Source organism: Physcomitrium patens, chromosome 2 (genome assembly GCF_059467195.1).
Source record: "Physcomitrium patens ecotype Gransden chromosome 2, ASM5946719v1, whole genome shotgun sequence".
NCBI classification, from domain to species: Eukaryota; Viridiplantae; Streptophyta; class Bryopsida; order Funariales; family Funariaceae; genus Physcomitrium; species Physcomitrium patens.
This window is the reverse complement of record NC_143411.1, coordinates 4261669-4278610: the sequence shown is the minus strand read 5'-3', so window position 1 is coordinate 4278610 and position 16942 is coordinate 4261669. Positions and strand designations below refer to the sequence as shown.

General features: G+C 34.0%; 1 protein-coding gene across 3 annotated transcripts; it reads left to right on the top strand.

Moving 5' to 3' along the window:
* Positions 1-2063: 2063 nt before the first annotated feature.
* LOC112295781 (uncharacterized) lies at positions 2064-4910 on the top strand. 3 transcript variants are annotated; one of them, XM_090244128.1, is made up of 6 exons: positions 2064-2196; positions 2343-2600; positions 2727-3409; positions 3581-3718; positions 3981-4060; positions 4171-4910. In XM_090244128.1, exons 3-6 carry the CDS (start codon positions 3301-3303, stop codon positions 4306-4308), a joined length of 465 nt encoding a protein of 154 aa, XP_090100254.1. In that variant the 5' UTR covers positions 2064-2196; positions 2343-2600; positions 2727-3300; the 3' UTR covers positions 4309-4910. The 3 variants fall into 3 exon arrangements, with proteins under 3 accessions (XP_090100254.1, XP_090100252.1, XP_024403505.1); XM_090244126.1 differs by having other exon boundaries at positions 2343-3409; XM_024547737.3 differs by lacking the exons at positions 2064-2196; positions 2343-2600; positions 3581-3718 and having other exon boundaries at positions 2623-3409.
* The last annotated feature ends 12032 nt before the right edge of the window (positions 4911-16942 follow it).

Below are 16942 nucleotides of genomic sequence, written 5' to 3'. Positions count from 1 at the left end.
GAACAGTATTTAAGGTGTACTATCAACTACCAACAAGATGATTGGACAAACCTTCTGCCATTGGCAGAGTTTGCTTATAATAATACGGTACATTCCTCCACGCAACAAACACCTTTCTTTGCCAATTATGGCTATCATCCACGACTTGATACTTTTGATTTTTCAAAAGTTGATAATCCTGCAGCAGAAGATATGGCAAATCGGTTGTCAGAGTTACATGCAATAATGAAGGCGCAGTTGAAGAAAGCTCAAGAACGACAAAAGATAAATGCAGATGTATATCGTAAAGAGCAACCACAACTCAACGTGGGTGATAAGGTATGGCTACTTCGTCGCAATATCAAGACCACTCGACCTTGTGACAAATTGGACTATCGTAGTCTTGGCCCCTTTTCTGTTTCTGAACAGATCAACCCAGTTGCATATCGGTTACATCTACCGGAGTCAATGAAGATCCATCCTGTATTCCACGTGTCTCTTCTTGAACCATATAAGACAGTGGATATACAAGGAAGAAGACAAATGCCACCGCCTCCTATAGAAGTAGATAATAATGAAGAATTTGAGGTGGAAGAGATATTAGACTCAAGGCGGTGCCGAAATAAGCTGGAATATCTTGTTCATTGGTGCGGATATGATATTAGTGAGCGCACATGGGAGCCATCCAGGAATCTAGCAAATGCATCAGCTAAAGTCAAAGTTTTTCATCAACGACATCCATCAAAACCAAGATGAAAACCTCTCTTATAAAAGAGACAAGATTGAGGAAGTTATGAAGGCCTCAACAGTGATCAAATAACAGGGTGGTCTTCTCGCCCTGGAATGGGACACTATCGATGGCTAAGAGGATCCATCAACTATCTTCGAAGAGAACAAAGATCAGAGTATGTAGCAAATACAATTCGCCGCATATTAGATTTTCTCAATATAGAGTCACCGCTCCTCGTGGAACTCGTCCCTAGAAGGGAGGGTAATGTCACGGACATACATATAATTACCTATATGAATAGATAAAAGTATGTAAAAGTAGGTTAATTATGTAATATCTTCTAGAGAAGCTTCTTAGAAGCTTCATAGATGCTGCTTTGACTTTATAGGAGTCTATAGTTGACTTTTAGGTTAGAAACTTGGTCAACAAGTTAGCCATGTGCCACGTATGTTGGAAGCTTAAAGAACAAGCTAACTACGTGGTCCATCCATAGAAAACTTGCCTTGCAAGCAAAGGCATGTGGCCTAGAAAGTCAACATATATTGGAGGTCTTATAGAACATCGCCACGTGGCTTCTAGTTAGATAGTATATATAGAGGCAAGAGTGAAGCCCTCTTCACTCTTGTCAACTCCTTTCTTGCTTCTAGTCTAGTTTCAAGGGTCTCTAGTTTTCTTGTATTTTGGCAATAGCCATTCCAGTTTCTTTCTTAATATACATATTTCTATTTTGTCCTATTTCTTTTTGAGAAAAGTCTCACTTACTCTTTAGCTTTCATCGAGTTCTTGTCCTTGACAATAGATTGCAATATGTTAACCACAAGATGTTGAATGAAGAAAGTGTTTACATTGATTAATGCACATAAAAGTACTTATTTACATACAACATTGCTATTTAGAGTTGCTTCCATATTATTCTGTATTAATTTGGGATTTTTCTAACAAATTGTAAGTTTATCCTACTGATAAGGAATATTTGCAAGTTGATGAGTTGGCTCTCTTTTGGATGACCTTATCACTTTGTGATGATGTACTTCTACAAAACTTCTTATTTCTTTCTATCAAGAAACATCATTTGAATAATAATTTCTAAATTTTGTATGAATATTTCAAAGGTGGGTACTTACCAAAGTAATATTGCTGCATGGACTTCTTCTTCAACAACGATCAGTGACAGAGTTGTGTTTGAGTTTTCTCACAAGTTTCAACGTTCAATGAGAACAAACAAACTTCTAACTTTTGCATGTTGTCAAGGCGGCTGAAATGCAAAGTTAGATGCACAAAGCTGCATTTCGGTTAATCAGAATGAAACTGACTGAACTAAATCCTTCGGGAGATTCGCTTTATTTACTTGAACATGTGAGATGCAGATGCTTCAATGTACAAAGGTAGCCACTGCATGTCAGGTGCAAAGTCAAGTCACCATTGTTTTACTGCAGATATTACAGTGAATTTAGCAGATCATAGAACTTCATGTTCCGTTGATCATGGTAGGACCATTTCTCACCCAGCACAATACTTCTACCTTTCCTGTTGAGTAAAATGCAAAATTGTGATGGTAATCATACAAAGCAGTCGTGCTTCTCGCTGCTTTATGAGAGTTACTCACAAAACCATTTCTTCGGGCATCTTTTAGGGTTGGGGTGAAAGGCTCAATCAGTTTCGTGGGAAAGATCAATGAAGAAGCAGAAATGATTGTCGGTCAAATGACCTCGACACACTCCGCAGCAGCGGGTGTTGATATAATGGATATGCTTGTTTCAACTTTCCAAATCCCAAAATATCAGCAACTTGTGAGCATGAAATCAGGCATGATACATTTATTGCGCGCCGGTGAATCTTTCCAGAATCCGTGCTTCAGTGAAACGACGCAATCAAACCCAAAGTCAGCGAGGTAATGTAATCTTTTCGACGACCTTGTTGCCAATATGGAGGTTACGTGGTCCTTTGTCAGTCCATCCAAGAAAAGTTGCATTCGATGTTGACGGTTAATGCATCCTCGAGGGTGAACTGGTTCCAGACACTGACATTTATAAATCATTCCATCGAGACCGATTTCGCGTGATTGGCGTGTGTTGACTTCTAAAATGGTTTTCCGTGTCCAATGGTGCGTTGGTGGATGACTGGTGACTTGAGAACTGCTTGTTTTTTTTCGTATTATGGAGGGTACACCCTTTGACATAATCGCGCTATGGATCTGGAATAGAATCCAACCGCCGTCCTCTTCAATGCTTTAAATCAAGTCACACAAGTAACCACCACCTTGGTTTCCTTTATGATACTTTTATTAGCAACTACTTTGACATCCTTCGGCGTGCGCTCAACCAAAAGAAGCCGCTATGGTCATGGTGAAGTTTTCATCAACATTAAGCGCCGCTCTGTGACATCCTTTGAGATGTTTCGGCAAACAAGTCCGACTCGGAAGCAGAATTCAGTGAAAATGACCTGCTTGTGCCATTGACATTAGCTCCGCTGGGTGCCGCTGTGTTTGAAAGAAAGCAGCTCTTGGGTTTGACATTTGATCCGCCGACCTTGCACTACTCCGAAATCCGGCAGCGTTGGGTTTGGTATGCAATCGGTTTCGAAGAGCTGAGATGAAGAGGGTTCTACTCGTGTCTATGTTGGCGACGTTGGTGTGCACATTGGTGGTCGCGTCGGTACTAGTGCCGCCCTGCAGAGCTGCACGAACCCTGCGAGACTCAGGTAATGAATTGTTGATAAGAGTTCCTTGTGACCAACTCAGTCTTTTGTGAGAAAACTTCTAGCAACTGGACATTGAATTATGGTAGGCATATGATAAGTCTGAGAATTGTTCTCGGCACATGAATATCGGGTGCGTTGAGGTTGACACAAGTGGATTACAATATTGGTCAGAATTCCCTTTGAATCGAAGCAGAAGAACAGGAGGTTATCCGATCCTATGGTTAGTTGCGCAACATCTGTATAAGGGACCAGGTCGTTATCATAGGCGCTGCCTCAGAAATATTGGAGCCAGATATGTGAATGGGAAAGGTCACGTCACTTGATTAGCCGTTATCATTTCGGTCTTTGTCAATAACCATTCAGTCGAAGGCTTAGCACTAAGAAACTTGCTAGCCAAGCGTGCATTTTAGGAAATACTATCCTGCCGTGTCTGCGTTTCTTACTTAGTTTGCAATCTTCGTCACGATGTCAAGATGGATGACACTTTCCATCGAGCTCAGAAGACCGTTAGTAGATTCTGCAACGATACGATGCTGACTAACTCATGTGAATTTTGCTCTTATTGTCTCAGATAGGATCTTGACCGAAGCACAAGATGAATTTGAGAGGCGATCATCGAACTGGAATGGACTAGAGTCTGGTCACGATATGGTAAGTCCTATTACATTCTACTCGGGCTGTAAAACGACCCCCGTTTTGTAATAACTTTCTATGTGCATTACGGCACTGGTCCTAACTGTTTATTCTGCGGATGTTAACAGGTGTCAACGTTTACAAACGCCGGCAAGAAAAAGGAATGGGTTCGCTTCCGAAAGGAGCTAGTGAGCATAGAATCTGACTATGGGGATACCGTTGCAGTAGCAAACCCCAGTCCAGTGTTCGATCCCACTGTCCCATGATCAAGTTTTACAGGCCCGTGAATTACTGAGGCGCCGAGACAGAAGGAGGAGGCTATGTAAGACCCCGAATCCAATGGTTGGACGAGCCGGCAGGATTGCGTGGTGATGTTCCGCACTGAGACCAGCTTCTGAATCCATGTCCACGAAATCATGGACTCTGTCGATCCATCGAAGCGGCCACCACCAGCGGTCTCGCTAGTGTACCATTATCTAACCCAGAAGACCATTCTTACTGATCCAAGTTGCAGGGGTTTTATTCTCCTAGACAGTCGGAGCTCGCATCGTGACACTGATTTTTCTAGGCGTGGTCCCTACCATCGTTTGTATGCACACAACATCATCAACGCAACACAGAATTCGGCTTGTGCGCAACCGTTTTCACCGCAAGCAATCCACCGACACAACTGGTGGCCTCTTCCGACGCCACAGCTTAAAAATACTTCGACCAGTGGATGAATGGATTGTTGCTGGATTATGGATGAGTGGATGGATGCATATGTAGTGGATGTACGAAATTAGTTGCAGAGGCTACATAGTCGCTCAAGTATGTACAAGTTGTGACAAATAAAACTGTAATTCTGCCTTGTGGATTTAGCATTAAATCTCGGCATGTATGGCGTGCGTAGAATATTGTTGTTGAATGAATAGTTTTCATATAGCCAATAAAAACTATTTGTTTAAAATTGAGATCTTACTAAAATTAGATAGTTCATTATGTAGAATTGAATAATGAATTGTGTGCAAAGTTGTATTTAATTATATAATTAAAGTATATAAGATATTAAAATTAAATTTAATGATTTATTTTTATAAAAGATAATGTGAATCTATAAAAATTAAATTTATTTAAATTTATAACATTTACATCTATTTGAATTTGAACCTACAACATGGATCTATGTGCTCCAATTTTAGAAAAAATCTTTTGATTAAGATATTGAAAGAAAAAAATTTCTATATAATAAATATTATATTATATTAAAAATATAAAAACTTATATGATGTTATGAATAATGAATATATATATATATATATATATATATATAGATATATATTTAAAAAAAATGTGCAACAAAAGGAAGTAATATTTATTAAAAGTATAGATTTTCATTGCAATTATAATATTTGAATGCTAATTATTACTGCAATAGTTCTTTTTGCAAACAATAAGCAATTTTTTGCTTTGTGTTGTAATCTTCTCCATCAAAGTTAATTAATAGTCTATTTGGTAGTGATAAGATTGGAATTCATATAACATGCTTTAAAATAATTAATTTCTATATATATATATATATATATATATATATATATTATCCAAGTTATTATTTATTAATAGATCCAATCGAATTTCAGACTTTTAAATCTAAAAACAGGACAAAGAAAGAGGATAGCCAAACACCTTAGGTCTTATCACTTATGCTTCTCTAAGAGAGTTTGAACAAACAAAAATAGGCACCCAAAGATAGGTCGACTATAAGGTAAGGATTACCTCTTATAAACCTTTAAAGAGAAGTAAAAATTATTAAAGAAAAGAAGAAGAAAAAAAAAAAAAAAAAAAAAAAAAAACACAATAGAAAGAACCAAAAGAGAGATGAAGATCCTTAAATTAAAGCTCCATAAGACAATTATTTTTAAAAATATAGAAATTTCTTGTGAGATCTTTTAAAGTTGATGGCTAGAGGCACCTTTAACAATCAAAAAAGACACTCTTAATTTTAGGACTTATAATTTTTTTAAGTAATAATATCTAATATTTTAAAATAAATGATTAAACATATTATTTATTATCACATTTTTATTTTGATTAAGTTACAATCAATATTTAACATAAATTTATATTTATATTCATATATATATGATTTTTTATGATTAATTCATTTTTAAACTACATCATATTATTAGATTATATGTATGTTATTAAGAATTAAAAAGTATTCAAATTATCCTATAAACATAGAAGATTTAAATTCTAAAATTTATTAAAAAATATTATAAGAAATAATAATAAATAATATAATTTAAATACTTGCTTATATATAATATATATTTTTAGATTAAACTTTAAATTAAGATTTAAATAAAAATTATTATACATTCATAATTATATTTTTAATATATAAAAATATATAATATTTTTATTTATTAAAAATATATGAAAAAATATAAATTATTTTATTCTTTTATATTTTTTTAATCACTTGAACAATGATAATTATCTATTGTTCTCATCTATTATTGCATTGCTAAAATAGAATCTTATTTCACATAATTCAATATAGATGGATGTCAAACTAGAACAACTATTGTAATTTTTCTTTACAACTCTCAAAACATTAGTCAAAGAAATTATTCTAGTCTTATCTTTCAATCTAAATTATTTTTGAGAGTAACTTTAAAGCATCAATTCTAAATTAAGTTTTTTTTCTATTTAATTAAATAATCTAAATTATTTAAAAATATATATATATTATTAGTATTTTAACTATAATATATATATATATATATATATATATGCATATAAAATAGTAAATTAAAATTGTAACTTGATTACTTATCTACTTTGTCTTTAATGAATAATATCAAACTGATTAAAGTCATTAAGTAAAATACTACCACGGATAGACATAGTTGCTCTAGTATATACTTATATAATTAGATAGAAGTAGGTAAAAATAGATAAAAGTAGGTTAATATCATAATACTTTCTAGAATAACTTTTTAGAAGCTTCATAGATGTTGCTTTGGCTTTACATATATTTATAGTTGATTGATTAATTAGAAATTTGCTCAACAAGTTAATGACATGTTAATAGCTTACAAAAAGAGCTAATTATGTAGCTTATATATAAAAAACTTACCTTGCAAGTTAAAATATGTATTCTGTAAAGTCAACACGTTTTAGAGGTCGTATAGGACATCGCCACATAGTCCCTAATTAAGAGTATATATGGAGGTAAGAGTCAAATCTCCTTTACTCTTGTCAATGTCTTTCTAGACTTTTGTCATATTTCGAGACTTTCTAGTCTTCTTGTTTTTGGCGATAGCCATTCTAATTCAAAATTATATCATCTTTGAGTGACTTTTTAGTTTCTTTTAGTAATACAAGAGTGTATTAAGGATTTTATTTCTTTGAGATACATGTCCTTGACAATTTGACAAGTGTGCTAATTTATTCATTTTATCTTGTTTTAGAAGTGAGTGAATTATCTCACTTCTATTTTTATATTTTGAAGGTTGTACACTACCTATCATTAATATATATATATATATATATATATATCTATATATTTTTTAATACTGAACTTTGTTTTAAAGAGAATTAACCACCTCTCTTTGTGAAAATTTTTATTTGGTATTAGAAGTTGCTGAATACCTTCTTTTACTTTAATTTTTTGAATTTATTTGAGTTGTCAATGGAAGGAAAGATTACGGATGCTATTTTCAGCAAAAGTGAGAATAGATTTGCAACTACCACAAAACTTCATGAGCTTGTCAATACTCTGTGAGTGGAAATCTCACATATTTCTAACGTGAATCATGGAAGTACTATTCCTATACATATCAAAGAAGTTCAAAGTCTATAGTAAAGAATTATGCAATTGGAGGAAACAAACAGATTAACCTCTTAACCAAATCTATGAAGTTTTGTTTCTACAAGTATGATGGGGACAAGGATTAATATGCTTGAGAAGTTTGATGGAAGAAGATCAAAATTTTAAGGATTTTTGCAATAAGTCAAGCTTTATCTAAGGATGAATCCCTTCCAATATCCTAATGGATTTACTCAAGTCAGATTTATAGATACACTTCTATCACTAAGTGCTCTCTTTTAGTTTTAAACTTTAATTAAAAAAAGATTTGTAACTCCTTTATGATTTGAATTTATTTTAAGAAGCATATATGGCCACATTTGAAAATAGTGTTTGAGAAAGAATGGCAGTGATGAGGCTCTTATTTTTATGGCAAGGATCATGATTAGCCACCATATATGCTATTGAATTAGAAAGCCTCACTTATAATATTTTTATATTTTAATTATTTATAGTATGTATAAATTCACTAAAATAGATAATATATTTATAAGTCTTGACATACTTTAGAGTGGTAAGTAGGTTAATTTAAAGAGAGTTGATGTAAGAAAATTTATTTTGAGGTTTACTTATATTGATTATAGTGTTTGAAATATATAAGATTCAAATATTTAATATAAAATTTAAGGAGAAGATTGGGTCTCAAAGATAAAGATTCAAATCTCTAAGAAGCTTATTTGGAGGGATAAAAGTAAGGTATGGATGGATGAAGGCTAAAAGTAGAGATCTTTATTCCTATTGGTCAAAGTCCATGCCCAATAGAAATTCAACAGGCTATCTACAATCATAACAAGGATTTTGGCAACTTCAAAAGAGGCATTTGAGAATCAAAACTAAAGATTGTAAGGTTTAGGATTTGGACTACAATTTATGTGCAAATTTTAGAAGATTTGGAAGTAAGGTGATAAAATTATAGTTGTTTGAAGTTAAGGTGTCTTTTTAAGATATACTATTATTATTTTGAATATACAAGGAGTCTTATGATAGATTTTGGAGATTAAAAGGAGCCACCACAAGGATAATTTTAAGATATATATATTTCATAAGAAAGAATTTTTGTATTTAGAGTTTGTACAAAGACATTATAGAGTATTGAAGACAGTATATGTAATTCAAAGGTAATAAGTAGGTCATTTTGTTGATAGTAATGGTTGGAACCATATTTTGAGTTTTTAGGTGAATTTTTGGCTTTAAATTTTTAGAAGTGTGTTATTAGATTAAAAAGCAATATATCAAAATTTTATAGTGTTTGAGTACTTATTTTGTGAGATATGAAGAAATTTACACACAGATGTATATTAGCAAGGATTTAAAGCTACTATTTGAATTTTGGCAATATCTAAAGATTTAAAAAATTTCTAATTGAAATTTGTTGTAGTACTTATTAAAAGTACATCAATACTTTATATAAAATTTGGATTTATTTGGATGGTCCAATCATGAGATATGACTTGTTGAAGTTCAAGAAAAGATCACCTTAGGGATATACAATATTTTATAATATTTTTATTACATTTTTGGTGATCTTTGGTACTTATGACTTATGTATTTATGTAATTGCCTCTATAGGGGCAATTTTATATATAAACTTTGTATTTTTTTATCTTGAGGTTTAGTTGAGCAATTAGTGACAACGTGAAGCCCAATGCTTTTTTAAGGCAAATTCTCTCAAATCTGACAATGTTAACTAGAATGACAAAGCTCTTATCAATCAATTTTAATATGAATTGAAGGAAAATATCAAAGATTTATTATTGACAATGCTAAAGGTAGAATTTTTTGAATAATTTATTCCTCAAGTCATTGCATGTAATAATTAATTATTTGAAAGATGTCAAAAACAAAGATTTGGCTAGAGAATAACAAATCAAATAATGATGGCAACTCCCAAGTTTTCATAAACTTATTCATTAAGACGAGAATCAATACAAATTGATAGGATATGTTTTAAACAACTTACACAGAAGAATAAGACTCAACGATATCAAGAGGGCTTATACTTATATTATAGAAAAGCTAAATACATTGCTCAATATTACCCAAAGAAACAACACAACCATAAAATTAGAAGCATGGTTGCCAAAGAAGACAAGGTGTCAAAAAATGAATTTTTCTACTTATAATAGGGATTGTGCGGCTAGAAACTTGCATGATTCCTAGTAAAAGTTTTATTTTCTTCTCACATTTCTTACCTTGTTTTATAATAGAAGTTTATTTAAAACTAAAAAATCACAAAGTCTTAGCTTTATTAGATTTAGGATCCTTAACATATTTTATAGATAAAGATTTTGTCAAAAAATAAGAGATATCATTAGTCAAAAAAACTAAACTTGTACATGTAGAAGTCATAGATGGTTGTTTGTTATCTTTTCGAGATGTTAAGCATGAGACTATTTTTTTTACATATAAAAATTAAAAATCATAATATCATAGTAATATTTAATGTAATAAGATCTTTTTTCAATTTAAATATTTAAAGATTATCTTGATTAAAAAATTATAATTTTTATATAGATTGGATTTTTTCTTACTTTAATTTTTTTTATAGTTTAATCCAAAATCCTATTAGTTAAGTAGTAATATATAAATCTAATATATTTAAATTCTTATTAATAGATGTGAGAGCTTTTATACATATTACAAAAGAAGAATTATCTTTTGCTTTAAATACCAAGCCCATTTTTGATGGTATGAAAATATCAAGTAGTATTCTTAGATAATATCAAGATTTTCAAGATATTTTTGAAAAAAAGAATGCAAAAATGTCTTGAAAATCTTAGGATATATCATTTTGAATGAAGGACTAATGATGGATCCGAAGGAAGTCTAGACTATCATAGATTGAAAGATTCTAAGAATAATAAAGAACGTACAATACTTTTTGGACTTTGCCAATTATTATCATATCTCCATCAAGAATTTTTCTCAAGTTGGAATTCTATTAACATGTTTGACTTATAAAGACAAAGTTGAGTACAGTAAAGAAGTGGAAGTATTATTTGATGCTTTATAAAAAGAATTTACTTCTGTACTAATCTTATATTGTATTGATTTTTCTAAGGTATTTTTTATAGAAATAAATGCATCAAACTTTGCTTTGGATGCAGTATTATTATAGATGTGAGTAGAAAAAAAATTCCATCCAGTAACTTTCCATTCCAAAAAAATTTCAACAACCAAGATTAATTATAAAATTCATAACAAAAAGTTCTTTGATATAGTAGATTTATTTTAAGAATAGTGTTATTATTAAGAATGCACCTCAAGTCTAGTCACTATATACACAAATCATAAGAACCTGTCAAGGACAAAGACTCGATGAGGAAAAATATACAAAAAGGCTATCTCGATATAATAAGTCAAAATATAAACAAGTAGGTATATTAAAAAGAAACTGGAATGGCTATTGCCATAAGACAAGAAACTAAAGACCCTTCAACCTGGACTAGAAGCAAGAAAGGAGTTGACAAGAGTGACGAAGCCTTCACTCTTGTCTCTATATATACTATCTAACTAGGAGCTACGTGGCGACGTTCTATAGGACCTCCAATATGTGTTGACTTTGTAGGACACATGCCTTGACTTACAAGGCAAGTTTTTCTACGTGTGGGCCACATAGTTAGCTTGATCTTCAAGCTAACAACATGTGTGGCATATGGCCAACTTGTTGACCACGTTTTTAATCCAAAAAGTCAATTAAAGATACCTATGAAGTCAAAGCAGCGTCTAGGAAGTTTCTAGGAAGCTTCTATATTAAATATTATAGAATTAACCTACTTTTATCTACTTTTACTTACTTCTACTTATTTCTATATGTAATTATTAGCTTACATGATTATGGCCGTGACATTACCCCCCCTTCTAGAGGCGAGTTCCACGAGGAGCGATCATCTATGATGCGACGAATTGTATTCGCCACATACTCTGATCTCTGTTCTCTTCGAAGATGATTGATAGGGCCTCTCAACCATCGGTAGTGTCCCATACCAGGGTGGGAAGACCACCCAGTTATTTGATCATTGTTGAGGCCTTCGTAACTTCCTTCGAATAGAATATTTGGAACACCATCAGGAGTTGTTCCTACCTCTAGCAAAATCACCAAACATCGGGAGTCCCTTCCCAAATCGTGATACCAAACGAGTTGTATCTCACCATCTATTCGATGAAGAACATGTCGTTCTTGAAGATGTTCATCTCGATTGCATCATCTTGAAGGTTGTGACAATCGTAATGTCTCATCCGACAGGACAGCAAACGAAGGTTTTTCAGTTGAATCCGCTGGTTGTTGGCTCTCTATCTAATTAGCGTCACAAATGTAAAGAAGTTACAAACAAGGATAGGAAATTGAATGTTATCTTGCCTCAATCTTGTCTCTTTTATAAGAGAGATTTTCATCTTGGTTTCGATGGATGTCGTTGATAAAAAACTTTGACTTTAGCTGATGCATTTGCTAGATTCTTGGATGGCTCCCATGTGCGTTCACTAATATCATATCCGCGCCAATGAACAAGATATTCCAGCTTATTTCGACGCCGCCTTGAGTCTAATATCTCTTCCACTTCAAATTCTTCATTATTATCTACTTCTATAGGAGGCGGTGGCATTTGTCTTCTTCCTTGTATATCCACTGTCTTATATGGTTCAAGAAGAGACACGTGGAATACATGATGGATCTTCATTGACTCCGGTAGATGTAACCGATATGCAACTGGGTTGATCTGTTCAAAAACAGAAAAGGGGCCAAGCCTACGATAGTCCAACTTGTCACAAGGTCGAGTAGTCTTGATATTGCGACGAAGTAGCCATACCTTATCACCCACATTGAGTTGTGGTTTCTCCTTACGATATAGATCTGCGTTTATCTTTTGTCGTTCTTGAGCTTCCTTCAATTGCGTCTTCATTATTGCATGTAACTCTGACAACCGATTTGCCATATCTTCTGCTGCAGGATTATCAACTTTTGAAAAATCAAAAGTATCAAGTCGTTGATGATAGCCATAATTGGCAAAGAAAGGTGTTTGTTGCGTGGAAGAATGTACCGTATTATTATAAGCAAACTCTGCCAATGGCAGAAGGTTTGTCCAATCATCTTGTTGGTAGTTGATAGTACACCTTAAATATTGCTCCAAGACTTGGTTTACGCGCTCTGTTTGTCCATCAGTTTGAGGATGGAAAGCCGAAGATAGCTTTATGTCCACTTTTAAAATCTTGAAAAGGGTCCTCCAGAATCTTGACACAAATTGAGTTCCCCTATCTGATATGATATCTTTAGGTAATCCATGATAGCGATAGATATTATCAATGAAAAGCTTAGCTGTTTCTTCACCTGTGATAGATTTTGTACATGGCACAAAATGTGCCATCTTAGTGAAACGATCTACTATCACAAATATAGAATCATAAGATCTTGAGCTTGGAAGATCTGTGATGAAATCCATAGAAACAGAAGACCATGGTTGTTCTGGTATAGGTAATGGCTGAAGAAGTCCGTAAGGTCGATGACGAGGAATTTTTGATCTTGAACAAATATCACATGATTGTACAAAGTCTTTGACTGACTTCCACATTTGTGGCCACCAAAAATCTCTTGATATGAGTTCCAAAGTCTTATTATATCCAAAGTGCCCTGCTGTTGGAAAGTCATGACGTGCTTGAAGAACACGTAAACGTGCTTCTCTTTCTGGAACATATAGGCGTCCTTCAAAATATAATAGATTATTCTTGAACTCGAACTTTGAAGGATCATGAGACTTAGAAGAATTATTCTCGATATCATAAACAAGAGGGTCTGAGGACATACTGGACTGGATTTGCTTGAGAAAAGTTGAATCAACAGTCAATGTTGATTTCATTGCTCGGAGATGAAATTGCTCCGGTTTCAAGAGGACCGTTCTTTGTTGCTCAAAAGTTGCATCTCCTTCTTTTGGTGCAAAATAAGAACGTCTAGATAGGGCATCGGACAAACCTTGTTGTTTTCCTGGCCAATAAGTGATAATGAACTCGAATCTTGACAAAGACATACTCCAACAAGCTTGACGACGATTCAACACGCGTGCTGACATGAAATACTCGAGGTTCTTGTGATCTGTATACAGAGTGACTGGACTAGCAGCGCCTTCTAGATAATGACGCCATTCTTGAAAGGAATCCACGATCACAAGAAGTTCTTTATCGTGGATCTCATAATCGATCTTGGTTGCTGAGAATTATCTTGAATGGAAAGCTATCAGATGAAGTTTGACATCTGTTCCCATTTGTGATAAAACTGCACCCAAGGCAAAATCTGATGCATCTGTTTCCATAAAAAATGCCTTGGAAAAGTCAACACGATATAAGACTGGTGCAGAGACAAACGATGTCTTCAAGGCTTCAAATGCTGCTTCCGCTTCTTGATTCCATTGAAATTTATCTTTACTAGTCAAGCGTGTAAGTGGAGCTGCAACTCGTGAAAAATCTTTGATGAAGATCCGATAGTAATTGGCAAATCCCAAGAAACATTGGACATGTCTTACTGTCCTTGGAATCTTCTAATCCACGATTGTTTGGACTTTCTTAGAATCCATCATGAGACCATCATTTGAAATGATGTATCCTAAAAAGTCAACTTGAGTAGTGTGAAATATACACTTTTCCATCTTGGCGTACAATCCTGCATCTCTAAGTTTTTGTAATACTTAACAAACATGTATTTCATGTTCTTCGATGTTCTTAGAATAGATTAGGATATCGTCTAGATAGTAGACGACAAAATTATCTAAGAATTCACGAAATACATCATTCATGAGATGTTGAAAAGCAGCTGATGCATTCGTGAGTCCAAAGGGCATGACATTATATTCGAAATGTCCATACCTGGTTCGAAACGCAGTCTTCCAATCATCTCCTTCTTTGATCCGTACTAGATTATATGCTCCTCTTAGATCTATTTTTGTATAGATCTTAGCTTGATTCAACTGGTCAAGGAGTCGTGATATCAAAGGTAATGGATACATGTTCTTGATTGTGATCTTGTTGAGTCCTCGATAGTCAACACACATTCGTAAAGATCCATCTTTTTTCTTTACGAATAGAATTGGAGCTCCTGCTGGAGATTTTGAATGGCGTATGAAATTCTTCTCTAAATTCTCGTCAATATATGTCTTGAGTTCAGCCAACTCATCTTGCGATAAACTGTAAATTGGTCCAAATGGTGGCTGAGTTCCTTCCTTGAGATCGATTGAACAATCGTATGGGCGATGCTCAGGAAGAATATCTGCATTCTTTTTCTCAAAAACGTCTTGATAATCCTGATATTGACTTGGAATGCCACTTGAAGTCTTTACGCTTTCAGAAATAGGTGCAGCATAAATAGCAAAAGTTGATCCTTCTTTTGCTGCGTGTATAAATGCTTTTACACCTATCAGTGCGGGTTTTACTATACTAGACTTATACTTTTTTACTTGGTTGGTAGAACTATTAATAACGCTCTGGGAAAAGTCAAGTTTATGTGAATTCCAATCTATTCGAGGGTTATATTTTTCTAGCCAGGATAAACCTAAAATAATTGGATTGGACGGGGATTTAATTATGTTAAAAGCTATGTAGCTATCATGACCGTCTATTGTTACTTTTATAGGATGAGTTTCATGAGTGACATCTCCAAAAGACAAGGGACGACCATCTATGACTTCTACATGTACTGGTTTAGGTTTCTGTACAAAAGGTATTTTACGACTTTTAACAAATTGTTCATCTAAAAAACATGCTGAGGCTCCCGAATCTAATAAAGCAGAGGCTTTGTAATTCTTAGGTCCTAAATATAAGTCTATTATAAAACAAGGAGAGGGTTCTGAGGAGAGGATAGGATCTTCATTAGGAATTGTACAAGGTTCCAGCTGCACGGTCCCTATTGTAGCTGGACGAATCCGTTTTCCGACATGTTGTCTTCTTTGACCATCGTACCCCTCATTTTATAGTTGCGTTGTTTCTTTGGACAATGTTGAGCAGTGTGCTTAGGTTCTCCGCAATATAAACATAATCCTTCTTAACGACGACGAATCTTTTCTTGCTCAATTAGAGGTTTAAAACGTACCGCGTCAATTTGCATGTCTTCTACTTCTGAATGTACGTTTGGCAAAGATGTTGATGTTGCCATTGAGTAATAACATTGAGGTTTCCGTGAATGATTCTCAGATCAAAATTCAAAAAGTCGATTATCACATTTTACCGCAAAATCGATTGCTTGACTCAAAGTTTGAGGATCAGGTAAGTTGAGCATCAATTTCTTTACTTCGTATTGCAATCCATAGAGAAATTGACTAATGAGTGCAGCATCATCCCACTTGATGTCAATTGCAAGTTGTCGAAATTGTGAAGCATACACTGTTACTGAGCGATTTCTTTGTCGCAGAATTCGGATCTTATTTGTTGCAACACGAGTTTCATCGTGTTCACCATACATAGATCGAAACTCTGCCAAAAAAGCTTCCAAATTGTCCAATACTGGATTTTGTTGTTCAAGAAAAGACGAAAACCATGATAATGCAGAACCAGAAAGTAGAGTGCCAATAAACCTGACTTGTGATCCTGGAGTTGGATAGCTTTGCGGTTGAAGTTCAATTGCCAATTGTACTTGATTGATGAACCCTCGAAACTTTGATCTCGTACCATCAAATTTCTCGGGTAAGGTAATTCTTGGTTCTCTAGTGCTTACAGGGTGTTGTACAATTGGAGAAGGAACGTGATTTGTTATAGATGTTGAAGCAGCTCCGATCATCTCTATATCCCTACTTTCTGCTATTCTTGTTCTTTCATGTGTTGGTGAATTGAGTTGATGCATCGCAAGCATTAACTCCCTCATTTGCTCTTGCAATTGTGCCATTGCACTCTTCATTTCAACAAGCTCTGCCATAATGACACTAAGAAAAATTTGTTTGATACTGCTCAAGACAAAAGAAAAGAAAGACTTGATAACAAAGAAGATACTAAGAACAATATCAGTTTAGAAGTGGATAATCCGCAAACTTCTAATATGCTTATGTCTTGTCAAGAGAAAGGGGTAATCT